The sequence below is a fragment of the Artemia sp. Qi Xiang Cuo genome, chromosome 6 (assembly GCF_049724085.1).
Source record: "Artemia sp. Qi Xiang Cuo chromosome 6, ASM4972408v1, whole genome shotgun sequence".
Lineage (NCBI taxonomy): Eukaryota > Metazoa > Arthropoda > Branchiopoda > Anostraca > Artemiidae > Artemia > Artemia sp. Qi Xiang Cuo.
The window spans coordinates 67,989,871-68,005,866 of NC_142799.1; the positions used below are offsets into that span (position 1 = coordinate 67,989,871).

The following is a 15,996-nucleotide window of genomic DNA, read 5'->3' on the forward strand; positions in this document are numbered from 1 at the left end:
AATCTCCTTCCCCTCCGTGAAAAATAATCTCTGGAATATGTCACCCCCCCTCCCTCGCAGGACATTCCTCCCAAAAATTTCCATGTATTTCCTAATAACAAATACTATAACTAACAGCCCTTTCTCCAGGGCCTGTGAGGGGTCATATAATCCCTACATGTACATTAATTTTATCTTTCAACTATGCTGAACAAAATGGTTGTCTCGAAATTTTGTCGGATATCTTTGGGGAAAGGGGTCATGTGAGGGGGGTTAGTTGCCTTCTGATCTTTATGATCACTTAAAAAGAGCACTAGGACTTTTAGTTTCCCTTTGAATGAGCCCTATCCCGATCATCTCTGACCATTGGTTCGATGCGATCACCCCTGGGGAAAACAAAAAAAAAATAAATAAACACGCAGGAATTGAAGGTTGAAAACCGTAAGATTCTGAAGATTGAGGAACTGTATGACCTGGATATGTTCTTGTCAAACTCTATGAGTGCTTGATAATTTTGTTGGCATCTTGGGGAAATAGGGCGTTAATAGTCCAATGACCAATAGGCTGGCTTCGTGAAGGGGTTAAGGACTAACTACTCTTTGAATAGTATTGGCCTATATCGCAACTTTGTTTATGAGTTTATTATGTAGTTTCTTTTAGAATTTCCGCTTCTCTAAAAAAGACCGATTTACATTTAGTTTTCTATTTTTTGTCTTTTATCCTCTGACGAATAAGATAATTAGAACAGGGCTAACTTTGAATACATTCTTGCCAAACTTCGTATTTTCTGGTAGTTTATTTTATGTCTTGGGGAAAAAACGTATTAGGAGGCACCGTGGCATCGTGGCATCTTGTATACTGTATCCGATAGAGAAAGAAATGTTATATGAGCCACTGTCTAACATTCCATGACCATTGTTAGATTTGATCCTGCCTTAAAAAAAAATAATAACGACAGTTTGCCTTGTTGGCCTTGGTGAAGGGAATCTTGAAGGTCATTAAACGTCGTGACCTTATTGAATCCATAAGAAGGAATGTCAAAGGTGTCTCTATTTGAGAGACGTTATAATTTGAACGTGGGGTTGTCATCTATGCTGGATTTTCCAGCCACTATACTGTCAATTATGGGGTACTATAAATTCTAGAAATCTGGAAAGGAAAAATATTGCTCGTGTACAAAATCTTCAAAAATTTCTATGAATTCTGACTATGTTGACGGTTGAGTTAGTCTCAGAGAGGGGCTTTGATCCTGTGAGCAGCCATGTAAGAAAAACTGTCTATATTCTTCGTTTAAACGAATTTTCTATTGATTCCAGCTTTCTCGAGGCTCGGTAATTCTATACATCCTGATTTTTATGTACTGCCAAGTTGGCATAAGTAGTGTAATATCCTGTGAGTAGCCATGCAGAACAAATACGTTAAAATATAAATCCATTCTTCTTTAATGAATTCGCCTTATATTATAGATAAATGATCTACAATAGTCTGACAGAATACTGAGTCGAAAAATTAGTTTGGCATTATAGTAACGTGGTATAAAAGTAGCTATAGTTTCTTTTTGCAGGTTCTTTAAGAATTGCAAGATAAGGACTGGCATCTACGAGGAAGTTCGTAAATTATCTACATCAAGACTTGAAGAACAGATTTTTTTGCAGAAAAATCCTTATCAACCCACTGCACTCAGGTTTCATCCATACTATCCATGGCTGGCAGTTGCTGACAAGTCAGGATGCAGGTGTGTATTTTAAGTTGTTTTTTTTTTTTACTTGAAAAGTAAGGAGCAACATTAACCCTTGACACGAACAAAAATTATTACGTACATTAGGAGGGTTGCTTGTCCTAAACACCTCGCTCTTTACGCTGAAGTTTTTTAATACTTTTAGAAAAGGCTTCTTATTGTTCTAATTAAACGAAACCGTGTGCTTCAGGAGTCGTTCTTAAAGAATTGGGACAAAATTCAAAAATTAGCGTAAAGAGTGAAGAAAGAGGAGCATCCCACCTCATGTACATAATAATTTCAGGTCATTTTAAGTTTAAATGCTGCTTCTTACTTTCAGCAGAAATTTTTTTTTTATTTAATGTCTGATCGTTTTTCTAAATAACGCAAGGAAATCTGCCTCCATCTCAACAGGAAAACCCCTCCTTCCCACGGATATATTCTCTAGACAATTCAATCCTGGTGAAAATTTACCCCAAACAATGGCCACATCTCCACGCATAAAATTGAGCCGGCAAAGAGAAAGCAAGACATATGACGAATTTTGTATAGAAATTCTGGTAAATACCCCAGTGTAAATTTTCCCATGAAAAATTCGCCCCCTGGAAACTACCTTCCCAGTGGAAAAATATCCCCGTGGTAAATCTCCCGGGCAGAAAATACCCCCCCCCCCCCGGAAAATGCATGCATACTTCCCAATAACAAATATTATGCGTAAACAATGGAAAAATTTTATAACTTAAAGACCTTTCCTCGGGGGATGTGGGGGGTCATGATATCTCCAAAGGCATAGTTATTCAATCTTTCAGCTATGCTGAACAAAATGGATATCTATTCACTTAAAAATGGCACTTGAACTTTTAATTTTTCGTTCAAATGAGGCCTATCCTGATATTCTAGGACCACTTGGTCGATACGATCACCCCTGGGAAAAACAAACAAAGAAAAAAACAACAACAAACAAATCAACACGCATCCATGATCTTTCTTCTGGAAAAAATACAAAATTCCGCGTTTTCGCAGACATGAGCTTGAAACCTCTACAGTAGGGTTCTCTGATACGCTGAATCTGATATTATTATTTCCATTAATATCATCTCACTATAGGGGGTGTTTACCCCCTGTTTTGAAAAATCAGGCAAATTTTCTCTGGTTCGTAGCCTTTGATGGGTAACACTATACCTAATAAAACTTGTATATTTGAATTCAGTAACACAAGCCAATTCTTTTGATATATCTATTGGTATCAAAATTCCTTTTTTGAGAGTTTCGGTTACTATTAAGCCAGGTCGCTCCATACTTACAGTTTGTCACCACGAATTGTTTGATATCCGAGAGTAACACTAAAACCAGTGAAGTTTTAAACGAGATTAGATTTTCTGGGATGTTTTTCTTCTGTTCTCTTTCCTTTTCTTTTACTTTTTTCTTTCTGGTTAACTGTGAATTGATTCTAAATCATGTAGAAGCTTATGTTTGAAAACGTTTGGATGGATTGGAAACAAAACATTTCTATACATCCCCTCCCCTTTGCTCTCTCCTTCCAAATCAAAATTTGAGGTCAAATAGCCTCCCGACCATTCCTTGAAAGTTTCAACTTTAGCCCCGAAGCTATTCCCGAGATACGTCTGATACGGATAACCTGACAATGCATAGCGTATTTTTATTTACCTCGCTACTTAACCGCGGATATATTCTAAGCACCATTGGTGCTTATAGTGCAAAAGTGCTTAGATAGATGGGAGGCGAATATTGTTTAGTTCCGGCCCCTCTCAACAAAAATATTTAAGTACCTTTAATACTCTCCTCCGAAAATACTACCTGAGATTTTCAGCCCCCTCCCCCCAGCCGTTATCGAAATATTGCAGATATACTATTTCGATAACCTGGACACATATACTGCATATTGATTACGACTTAAATCCGACCCCTCCTCCAGGTCAAATTATACCCGCGCCCAGAAATCCTTGAGAGTTTCAACTCGATCCCCGAAGCCATTCTCAATATATTGTAGATAATGTAGATATTGTAGATAATGTAGTCATTGTAGACAATGGTGATATTGTAGATATAATATAGATAATGTAGATATTGTAGATAATGTAGATATTGTAGATAATGTAGATATTGTAGATAATGTAGATATTATAGATAATGTAGATATTGTACATACTGCAGATAATTGAGAAATTGTAGATAATGTAGATTTTATAGATATTTTAGATGTCGTAGATATTGTAGATAATGTAGATAATTAGATATTGTAGATATTATAGATAATGTAGATATTGTAAATAATGTAGATGTTGTAGATAATGTAGATATTGTAGATAATGTAAATATTGTAGATAACTTATTTTGAATTCTCTGGGTTCACATTACGTTCACTACACTTTTTGGCACAAAAAATAAGCCCCCCCCCCCCAGAATTTTAGCTTCCGAAGTGTAAAGTAAAACAGCATTAAATCACAGAGAGAATGAAATAGATTTCGTTGAACGTTTTCTCTATTATAAAAGCTCGGTTCTGGGAACAATATTTTGGTTTTAGATTCTTTTTTTCTTTTATCTATTCTATTGGATGCTTTTTTCATAGCTACATCCTTAACTGGAATCTGTGTCATTACCTAACTTCAAATCCATCCGGCATTGTAGATTGACGTCATTAAAGTTAACTTCACTTGTGTGGGCGAAGCTCTAATAAGGAAGGGAGAAGTTTCACAACAGATAAAGCCGATTAGAATTAACCCAAAGAGTACGAAAAACTTAAGAATTGAAACTGGCACTATTGTCCAGAGGGATAATCACTAACGTCATTTAGCGTTTGGTGAAGTTTTTTAACCAAAACTGCTCTAAATCTATTTTTGCAGTTAAAATTCAGGGAGATGAGGGTAAAGAAAGCAGGATTCTGTCCCCAGTAGGCCTACCAGACAATCGTTAACTAGCTAATTCCACCTGCCATGATGATCGTAAGCTAACCTAAGCCTACTTTGTGCAGACTAGATGTTGGCCTAGAATAATTTCTAAATAGTAAAATGCTGATGAGTTATCATTTACTCTGAAATTTTAACTTTAGTCCTATAATCTTTCAGACTACAACGGTCTTAAACTTTGATATAGAAATACTTTTGGAAAGTATATTGAAAAGAACGGAAATTTATTTTATGAGGAGAAATTTGATACAGTGACAAAGAAATTGAAAAATAACAAGGTCTCAGGTTCTGATCGCGTAGTATATAAGTCCTTGAAATACTCCAGCTGTTAAGTTAGAGATAAACTACTGAAGGTTACATTATATTTTTGGAATTAGGGTACCTGGTGATTTTAGGAGAACTTCACTTGAAGTAACGTGATATAAGAAAGAATAAGAAAGGTGATAAGAGTGAGAGGTGATTACAGAGGCATTAGCTTGGTTTCTCTAAGAAGGACACTATTTATCATGATGATACTCATTAGAATAAGAGATACAATGTGGTTAACAGAAGAACAGTGTGGTTTTAGGAAGGGGAGAGGGTGCGCCGACAAAATTTTTAGTCTTAGTAATTAAAAAGTAATTAAAAGTGGCTGAATCATCAGATCCTTTTAATTCTAGGTTTTATAGATTATGAATAGGCATTTGATTTAGCTAATAGAAAAGCTTTAGCGGCGGTCTTGTACTTGCACAATACAAGTACATTAAAGTGGTTTGTGCAATTTACTAATTTGTGTAATTTACTAATATTGCTACGGTTAAGGAAGGGAGTGACGACTGTAGTTGATTTGGTGTTGCGTCAGGAGTTAAGCAGGTTTGTGTCCACACTATTTATTAGTTCTTAATTAAAAGTATTTATTGTCATGTCTGAAATAAACTACATAATATATTACTATCCCCCTTTTTTAAAAATAAAATTATAAATAACACTCAAAAGAAGGTCGCCCCCCCTCACCCCACTTACACTCGATAAGTCGATATAGTTTTGACGTATCTGTATAGACTTTTGTTGCACATTTTTGATTTTAATTAAAAGTTTTATTTAATGAAATGTATTTATTTAGGTTTCTGTTGCTACTTTTTTAATTAGATAGGACAAGACAATACATCTAGTCTGAATAAGGAAAATGTGCAACTAGTGGACTGCTCTATGTATTGGATTATAGAACAATAAAAAAATAGTACAATATATTCAATTGGGAATGTCACATAGGGAGATTTTGTAGGGGAGGGGGGGAATCAGTGCTGGAAGTAATTTGAGTGTGCACGAGTTGTTGCTTTTCAATTTAGCATTGAATATCAATATTTCACTTTAGCAAACTATTGTGTAAAATCCAATGTTTGTGTAATCACAAGTTGTAATCACATTATCGATATTGTATATCAAACTAAAATACAAATTATAGAGATTGTCATGTAGCCTAGTCTAGTCTTCGGATCAACCACGCTTCTTGACCACAGAGGTCCTTGCGCCAGCTCCGCAGCAGCTGGGATCAAACCCTGAGCTCCGTACTGCCAAGCAGAGGTAAATCTACTGTGTCACCACAGGCGTCATTGCCGCACACAATGTTACAAGAAGTTTCTTTAGATTTCCGCATGTAAATTTTACTGTTTCCCAGCACGCAAGTTAAATTTTCGTTTCAAATTTTAGGTTAATTTGCTAATTTAGTCACGCGGAGCAATTTGTGATTTTGTCTATTCTAAGGGATTGCTTTCTCAGATATTTAATATGTTCCCATCTTATTTTTTTAGTTTTTGGGATTTCGATACAAACATGAGATTCGCTTATATTTCAAATCAGAGAGACGCGAGAATAACAGCCGCTGATTTTGTTAACGCCCATGATAATACCCTCATTATGCTTGGATCAGATGATGGATCTGTCAAGATTTGGAAGGAAAACAGAGTCATCAATGCTTCCTTTGTAAGCTTTTCTGAAAATATTCATTCGTTTATTTTTAAGTAATTAAATTTGAATCCGAAATAGGATTCCCCCCCCCCCCCGCTATCTGTTTAGTTACTGATAAGGGGGAATGGGATAATATTATTTTGGATTGAATGATTTCTTACTTACCTTTTGAGATCATAAAGAAGCCAAAAAAAGACTCAGGGGTCTCAGTAACTAAAAAAAAAGTTTTTTTTATTAATTAGAAAACCCTGAACAAATTTACAAAACGCAATATAAAAATAAAAGGGTAGTAACGTATTAATGCCACAGTAACTACAAATTTGGTCGTTTTGAAGTGCCACTAGTCTAATCTTAAAATTTTTCTGACAAATCATAAAATAAAACACTTTATTTAAAAACAAAGCAGTCAATCGGATTTTGGTGGGAGATGAGCTGATATAGATTGTAATATCGATTCAAAACAGTCTCAATTTTTCTTCACCCGAACAAAAGGAAATTCTGCTTCCCTCAAACCGCGTGTCTTTTATAAGTCCCATTTGCTGCTCACAGTGTCTTAAATTACATTTCTAAAACTTACCTGAATAAAGTTTCATGTCATAGGAATTGGTGCATTTTCGTTTTTTCGGTAAAACATTTCGCTCCTGAAAAAAACATTGCATGTTGTTCTGTTTTTGGCAAATCCCAAGTATGAATTTTCATAGAACTAAACATTGGGCGTCAAACATCAGCAAACAACAAGACAACAGGGAATCCAAAGATGGTTACATACCAGCGTTGTCAACGCTTTGAAATAAACTTTACCGTTTTTCTGACTAAAATTGTGCCACAAATGATTAATTTGTACCACTTCTAAACGAAAAGCAGGTCGTCCTCGGTTGGAGTGGGAGGATTTCGTAAGGAAAAATTTAAGGGAAACAGGAACTTCGTGGGAAGGTGTAGAAAGGGATGTCTTGAATAGCTTAGGATTGAGGAGGAACGTGCATATCCGTGTTGGCCTCAGGTAGCTTGGTGCTGCGGTGAGTTGTTAGTATTAATAGTAGGAATAGTAGTAGTAACAGAACAGCACGTTAGAAATTTGTCGTAACAAGGAAGAAATGGTTAATGAACTAAAACGTGAACACATATCCGAGTCAGAAAAGAGCGAATAAAACCAAAATGTACCGGAAAATTTCTATTGTATCAAAAGCAGTACAATTTTACCGCGTTGGCAACCCTCTTGCGTGCGAACAACAAGATTACTATTTATTGGCGCAGTCGCATTGCCGCAGCTTCTGCTATGATGGTTTTAATACGTAAATATCAATAAATGTCACTTAGTAGGTAACAACGAGCATGATAATACCCTTGTTATGCTTAACTCAGAGGATAGATTGGTCAAGATTTAACAATCTATAATGTTTAAAATGTTCGGTAATGACACATTTCAGTCAACACGGTAGTATAGGTCAATGATCTCTTTGTTTCTTTTTGGTGATACCTTGCGGCACCTACCGTACTGAAAGCTGTAATGGAAACATATCATTAGGGGCATTATCTCTTCGAAAGAAAATGGCATGTAAAAAGGAAAATAATGGAAAGTAAAAAAAAGGAAAGTAAAAAGGAAATAAAAAGGAAATGGGATGTAAAAAGGAAAATAACGGATTAATGTAATTCGAATTTAGTTATTTATTGGTATAAATACAGTAGTTCTATTTCCAACAAATCCCTTTTATTTTCTTGCTATGGAAAGCTGTTGGGATTGTTCCTTTGAGGAAAAATGGATAGAAAGTTGAATAACGTACTTTTTTTCTATTTATATTGAATTTGAGAGGGTTTAGGAAACTTGAAATGAGTTTTAGAAAGTTGTCCGAGATAATTATAAGGCTAATGGTTTTGAGCAAACACATATAGCAATCAGGAAACTCAAATATTCCTTTAATAGGACAATGCAAAGAAGCTTTAAGTATCAAAATAACTGTCCTTTAATTGAATATTGCAAAGCTAAGTTAGAAATGGCTTGTTAGTTAGAGATTAAAGAAGGAAAAATAAAAATAATTAATTGTCCAACGCCGGTGGAGGCAAAAAAGGAAAATAAAGGTGAGCATGTGTAAACGCCTTTTATCGTAATATCGAATTAGACGCAACACTCTGGCGTTGTGTATAGCAAAGAACCATAAGGCTTCAATATATTATGTTGTTTTTTCCCAGAGCCACCTCACATGGAAGGGGTGATCGTGAAAACTTAGGAGGGGGCTCATTTGATTGGAAACTAAAAGGTCTAGTGCTCTTTTTAAGATTCAAAAGTGACTCTCCCACGCCCTTTTTTATCTTCAGACATTATATGGGCGCTCGGAAAAGCGGATGAAGATTTGGCTGGATTTTTTCCAGGGAAGTTGCCCATGGACTATTCTGTCCGTAGGAAAAGGGGTATTGGGAAAGAGATGTTGTTTTATCCTGGGTGTGTCCGAAAAAGTTATGAGTGTTAAGACAAAACTGGAATGTTGAGGGTGATGCTAAACTAAGTTCAAAGGTTCTTCGTGCATTCAGACTATCAAAAGGATAAATCTGTAATATCTTAGGAGCGACTACGGGTGTTATCTTGAAACTTTCATGGCTGGTACTACTACTAGTACTACTGTTTCACCTACAATTGCGACTAATTGTGACTGTGACTGCAACAAATTCTGACTGCCAATACTTCTACTTGCGTCTACTTTTGACAAACGTTGAGGGAGATATTGAACAAATCAACATATACATTGTGCATGCTGGTTGTCAAAACAGCACATCAACCACATCTCTGGAACGGATGAGAGTAACAAGTTGAAACTTTCAAGGCATGTTGAAAAGTGCTTGGAGGGCAAAGAGCCCCCTTGTCCCTTTTTGATGCCTCTCCCCCTCAACACTGATCAAAATTCCGAAATAACCATTTTTTAAATAGTCAAAAGGTCTAATAACTGTGCCTCCTAGGATGCCATGCCCCCCACAGCCCCCATGGAAAGGGTTATAAATTATACAATCTGTCCATTGTTTACATACTAGATTTACCTTTGGAAAAGAAGGGGGACTCTTTGATCCTATTTTTGTCAGAAAAGACTAAGGGTATTAAGGTGAAACTTCGGGGAATGTTGAGGAGGATGTTAAATTAAACCAAAAGATATTATGGGCATCCAGGTTATCAAAAAGGTGTATCTGCAATATCTTAGGAGAGGCCATGAGTATTAAACTGAAACTTTCAGAATCACTGTTACTACTACTACTGTGACCACAACTGTGACGTCTTGCGGCTGTGAATACAACTACTTGCAAGTGTGACTACTTGTAACTTGGACTATGACTACTTGCAACTGGGACTGGGACTACTTGTGACGGCTAATGTGACTCCTTACGACTACAAATATAACCGCTTGCGACTGTGACTACTTGCGACTGCGGCTATGACTACTTGCGCCTGGGACTGTGACTGCTTGCGACTGTAACTAATTGTGACTGGGAATACCAGTGACTGCGACTGCTTCTTTCTTTACTGTGACTAGTTGCGACTGGGAATACGAAAGCAGCTTTACTACTACTGTCGCTCCTTGATATTGTGAATACTTGTACCTGCGACTGCGAAGATTTGTGACTGTGACTGTAATTGTAAGTGCTTGCGATTGTGACTACGTGTGACTGCCGCATTGACTACCTGCATCTGCAACTGGTACTACTGCTGCGATTGTGACTGTGACTGCAAATACTACTACAAATTATACTTTTACAACCAGAACTATTGAACAAAATCAAAACAGTATAAATGCATCCTGCTTGTCAAAATGGCATAGTGAATCCAGGTTGTAAAAAGGGCATATAAGCAATATATTTAGAAGAGCCCCAGCTATTGAGTGGAAAATTTCAGAGTATGTTGAGGGGGATGTTGCAGGTATCAAGCTGAAACTTTCAAGAAATGTCAATTGTGATGTTGACGTAAATTAAAAGACACCATGTGCATCCTGGTTTTTAAAACGACATGTCTGCAATATCTCAGGAAGATTTGAGGGTATTAAGTTGAAACTTTCAGAGAATGTAAGGGGGATGGTGTAGAACTTATGAAAATCTAACTGTGTGCATCCTGGTTGTCAATAGGGCTTCTCTACAATATTTCAGGATTGGTTACGGTATTTAGTTGCAACTTTTAGGGATATTGAACTAAATCAAAACATACTTTGTACATCCAGCTTTTTAAAATGGTGTATACATTACCTTAAGAACAGCTAAGAGTATTAAGCTCAAACTTTCGGAGAATCTTAAAGGGAATTTTGAGCTAGATCAAAACACATTATTTGCATCCTGGTGTTAAAATGGCATGTCTGTAATACTTCAGGAATAGTTAAGGACAATAATTTTAAACTTTCAGAGAATATTGTAGGGGGGTTTTAAACTAGTAATCAAATTGCTATACGTACATCCTGGCTGTTAAAAGGGCGTATCTGCATTCGCCTAGGAATGTCTATATCTCAGGAATGGCTACTGGCATTTAGTTGAATATTTCAGAGAATGTTGAGGGGGGTGTTGAAATTAATCAAAAGACACTAATTAGAACTAATAGATTGGAATCTATTAGTTCTAATTAGTGTCTTTTGATTAATTTCAACACCCCCCTCAACATTCTCTGAAATATTCAACTAAATGCCAGTAGCCATTCCTGAGATATAGACATTCCTAGGCGAATGCAGATACGCCCTTTTAACAGCCAGGATGTACGTATAGCAATTTGATTACTAGTTTAAAACCCCCCTACAATATTCTCTGAAAGTTTAAAATTATTGTCCTTAACTATTCCTGAAGTATTACAGACATGCCATTTTAACACCAGGATGCAAATAATGTGTTTTGATCTAGCTCAAAATTCCCTTTAAGATTCTCCGAAAGTTTGAGCTTAATACTCTTAGCTGTTCTTAAGGTAATGTATACACCATTTTAAAAAAGCTGGATGTACAAAGTATGTTTTGATTTAGTTCAATATCCCTAAAAGTTGCAACTAAATACCGTAACCAATCCTGAAATATTGTAGAGAAGCCCTATTGACAACCAGGATGCACACAGTTAGATTTTCATAAGTTCTACACCATCCCCCTTACATTCTCTGAAAGTTTCAACTTAATACCCTCAAATCTTCCTGAGATATTGCAGACATGTCGTTTTAAAAACCAGGATGCACATGGTGTCTTTTAATTTACGTCAACATCCCAATTGACATTTCTTGAAAGTTTCAGCTTGATACCTGCAACATCCCCCTCAACATACTCTGAAATTTTCCACTCAATAGCTGGGGCTCTTCTAAATATATTGCTTATATGCCCTTTTTACAACCTGGATTCACTATGCCATTTTGACAAGCAGGATGCATTTATACTGTTTTGATTTTGTTCAATAGTTCTGGTTGTAAAAGTATAATTTGTAGTAGTATTTGCAGTCACAGTCACAATCGCAGCAGTAGTACCAGTTGCAGATGCAGGTAGTCAATGCGGCAGTCACACGTAGTCACAATCGCAAGCACTTACAATTACAGTCACAGTCACAAATCTTCGCAGTCGCAGGTACAAGTATTCACAATATCAAGGAGCGACAGTAGTAGTAAAGCTGCTTTCGTATTCCCAGTCGCAACTAGTCACAGTAAAGAAAGAAGCAGTCGCAGTCACTGGTATTCCCAGTCACAATTAGTTACAGTCGCAAGCAGTCACAGTCCCAGGCGCAAGTAGTCATAGCCGCAGTCGCAAGTAGTCACAGTCGTAAGCGGTTATATTTGTAGTCGTAAGGAGTCACATTAGCCGTCACAAGTAGTCCCAGTCCCAGTTGCAAGTAGTCATAGTCCAAGTTACAAGTAGTCACACTTGCAAGTAGTTGTATTCACAGCCGCAAGACGTCACAGTTGTGGTCACAGTAGTAGTAGTAACAGTGATTCTGAAAGTTTCAGTTTAATACTCATGGCCTCTCCTAAGATATTGCAGATACACCTTTTTGATAACCTGGATGCCCATAATATCTTTTGGTTTAATTTAACATCCTCCTCAACATTCCCCGAAGTTTCACCTTAATACCCTTAGTCTTTTCTGACAAAAATAGGATCAAAGAGTCCCCCTTCTTTTCCAAAGGTAAATCTAGTATGTAAACAATGGACAGATTGTATAATTTATAACCCTTTCCATGGGGGCTGTGGGGGGCATGGCATCCTAGGAGGCACAGTTATTAGACCTTTTGACTATTTAAAAAATGGTTATTTCGGAATTTTGAGCAGTGTGGAGGGGGGAGAGGCATCAAAAAGGGACAAGGGGGCTCTTTGCCCTCCAAGCACTCTTCAACATGCCTTGAAAGTTTCAACTTGTTACTCTCATCCGTTCCAGAGATGTGGTTGATGTGCTGTTTTGACAACCAGCATGCACAATGTATATGTTGATTTGTTCAATATCTCCCTCAACGTTTGTCAAAAGTAGACGCAAGTAGAAGTATTGGCAGTCAGAATTTGTTGCAGTCACAGTCACAATTAGTCGCAATTGTAGGTGAAACAGTAGTACTAGTAGTAGTACCAGCCATGAAAGTTTCAAGATAACACCCGTAGTCGCTCCTAAGATATTACAGATTTATCCTTTTGATAGTCTGAATGCACGAAGAACCTTTGAACTTAGTTTAGCATCACCCTCAACATTCCAGTTTTGTCTTAACACTCATAACTTTTTCGGACACACCCAGGATAAAACAACATCTCTTTCCCAATACCCCTTTTCCTACGGACAGAATAGTCCATGGGCAACTTCCCTGGAAAAAATCCAGCCAAATCTTCATCCGCTTTTCCGAGCGCCCATATAATGTCTGAAGATAAAAAAGGGCGTGGGAGAGTCACTTTTGAATCTTAAAAAGAGCACTAGACCTTTTAGTTTCCAATCAAATGAGCCCCCTCCTAAGTTTTCACGATCACCCCTTCCATGTGAGGTGGCTCTGGGAAAAAACAACATAATATATTGAAGCCTTATGGTTCTTTGCTATACACAACGCCAGAGTGTTGCGTCTAATTCGATATTACGATAAAAGGCGTTTACACATGCTCACCTTTATTTTCCTTTTTTGCCTCCACCGGCGTTGGACAATTAATTATTTTTATTTTTCCTTCTTTAATCTCTAACTAACAAGCCATTTCTAACTTAGCTTTGCAATATTCAATTAAAGGACAGTTATTTTGATACTTAAAGCTTCTTTGCATTGTCCTATTAAAGGAATATTTGAGTTTCCTGATTGCTATATGTGTTTGCTCAAAACCATTAGCCTTATAATTATCTCGGACAACTTTAAAAATCTGGCCCAAAGAAACTAAATTTACTTTTTTTAAATAAAATTATTGGAATTTCTTCTTTTAGTGTCTAAACTTATTACGTTTGTATAGCCGAATGTTATCCTAAAATTGTATATTTCCCATAAAATGGTTAGGTTTGCAGGTTTGTCATCACTCTGTGGGAAGTCCTAATAATTTATATTTATTGAGAGAGCCGGCCTCTTAAATTTTATTTTCGGTTTCCAAGTTTTATATCGGTTTTTATTGAAACTCAAAAATTGGTTTTTACTCGATTTTCAAATTTATTTTCGAGTCAATATGGAATGGCCTTATTGAATTATAAATGAAAAAAAGCAAACAGCGAACTGAAGGCATCTTTGAAGTTTTGAGCTTCAAATGAATATCACACTTTTCTTCTAACCTAGCCTTTTCAAAGCATCACATTTTAAAACCTTTCACTAGTCTGATTTCCTTTAGATCGTTTTTTAAAGCCGCTTTTAACTCTCTTTGAGGACATCTAATTTTTCACTTCGTCCTGCATAGATGATCAACAAGCCTAATTTATCGTACATCCTAATTTCAAGCCTGTCATCCTTCATCTGTAAAACATGACCTAACCAGCAAAGGCGGATCTAGAACAAAATCTTTGAGGTGGGGGGGGGGCAATGTAACAAAGGCGCCAATAAGCGTTCAAATTGGCAAGTTTATTTTAAAAAAAAGTAAAGAAACGAAGAAAACAAAATGGGGGCAGCGAAGAAAATATTTTGGGATGCGGTGCCCTCCGCCCTGGATCCATCCCTGCTAGCCAGTTGCGCTATTCAGTGAAGCAATTCATTATTGCTTGACATTTATTCTATTCATCATAATGAGTAAAGTCCTATGGCCCTTATTTCACAGAGGATCTTGATTAATTTAGGAGGTTTTTTCCAAGCTTTACTTAAGATCACTCTCTTCCAAGTAGCTTAAAGTTGCTTTAAAGAGCATAACCAGCATCAAACATTCTAACATAAAGTGTTGGATGAAATTAACTTTGCGACAACAAAGTCTACTTTTGTTACTAATGGTAGAACTTTATACCGGCCGTACCATTCCTGCCAGTCAGAATCCGTTGCTGCCTGAGCCCAAGTGAAGAAACAGTCTAAGCTGTTTGAAAGATTGAAGTTGGAGGCTGCCGACAAAAACCTAGCTATCTATAAGCATTATTTTATAGATTTTTGGAGAGTGAATGATCAATCTAGCCTTTTGTAACTTTTTAACTTAATTTTTTCGCCTCATTCCCTCTCCCACCGACCAAATTACGTGGAAAGCCCCTATATTATATATATGTTCTCAATTTTTATGTTCATTGAAAAAGAGTCAAAGAGTCTCATAGGTAGACATGATATATCTAGGTCTTTAACGTCCACTATATAAACAAAAGCCTAGCTGTTTCCGAGTAATTTTATGTGGTGACATACCTATTTGTTAAAAAATGAATGTCTTTCATATTCGTCTTGGAGTTCATTTAGATTCATATTAAGAATTTTGTAATAAGCCCCAAAGAATAAACTCCGGAAACAGACACCTTCACTGTAATATATTAGGATCCTCGTGGAAAGATTCTGGATATCTGAAAATGGAAGTAGAGAATCATTGGTTGTGAAATTTTATAATTGAATTCTTTTGCGGAGAGTCCTAGTTTATAATTGGATTCTAAAACCCTATTCTTACTCAATAGTTACCAAAAAGAGTGTTTCCACATTGGAATGATTATCAAATAGTTTATGGTAACGAACTGTAAGTAAGGACTGACTCGGCCCAATAGTAACCGAAATTCTAAAAACAGAATTTCGATAACAATAGATACATCAAAAGAACTGGATTTTTATGTTGATTCCAAATACATAAAATACATTAGATTCATTGTTACCCATCAAAAGCTACGAGCCTGAGAAACGTTGCTGTATTTTCAAAAAAAGGGGGAGCACCCCCAAAAGGTTACGGAATGTTAATGAAAGTCAGTAATGAACGTCAGGTTCAGCATATCAGATAATCCTGCTGTATTGGTTTCAAGCTCCCATCTGTAAAAATGTGAAAATATGGAATTGACAGAAGAAAGACCACGGATGCGTGTTCGTTTGTTTGTTCTTTTTTTTTCTTCAGGG

The 15,996-nt window shown here is 36.6% G+C and overlaps 1 protein-coding gene across 1 annotated transcript in view; it reads left to right on the forward strand.

Moving 5' to 3' along the window:
- LOC148951543 (regulatory-associated protein of mTOR-like) overlaps positions 1–15,996 on the forward strand; it is a 322,491-nt gene that overhangs the window by 250,581 nt on the left and 55,914 nt on the right. Inside the window, exons 17-18 of the mRNA XM_089091020.1 lie at positions 1,544–1,714; positions 6,414–6,585. Of these exons, the coding sequence (XP_088947146.1) occupies positions 1,544–1,714; positions 6,414–6,585 (343 nt within the window). The remainder of the gene's footprint in view (positions 1–1,543; positions 1,715–6,413; positions 6,586–15,996) is intronic.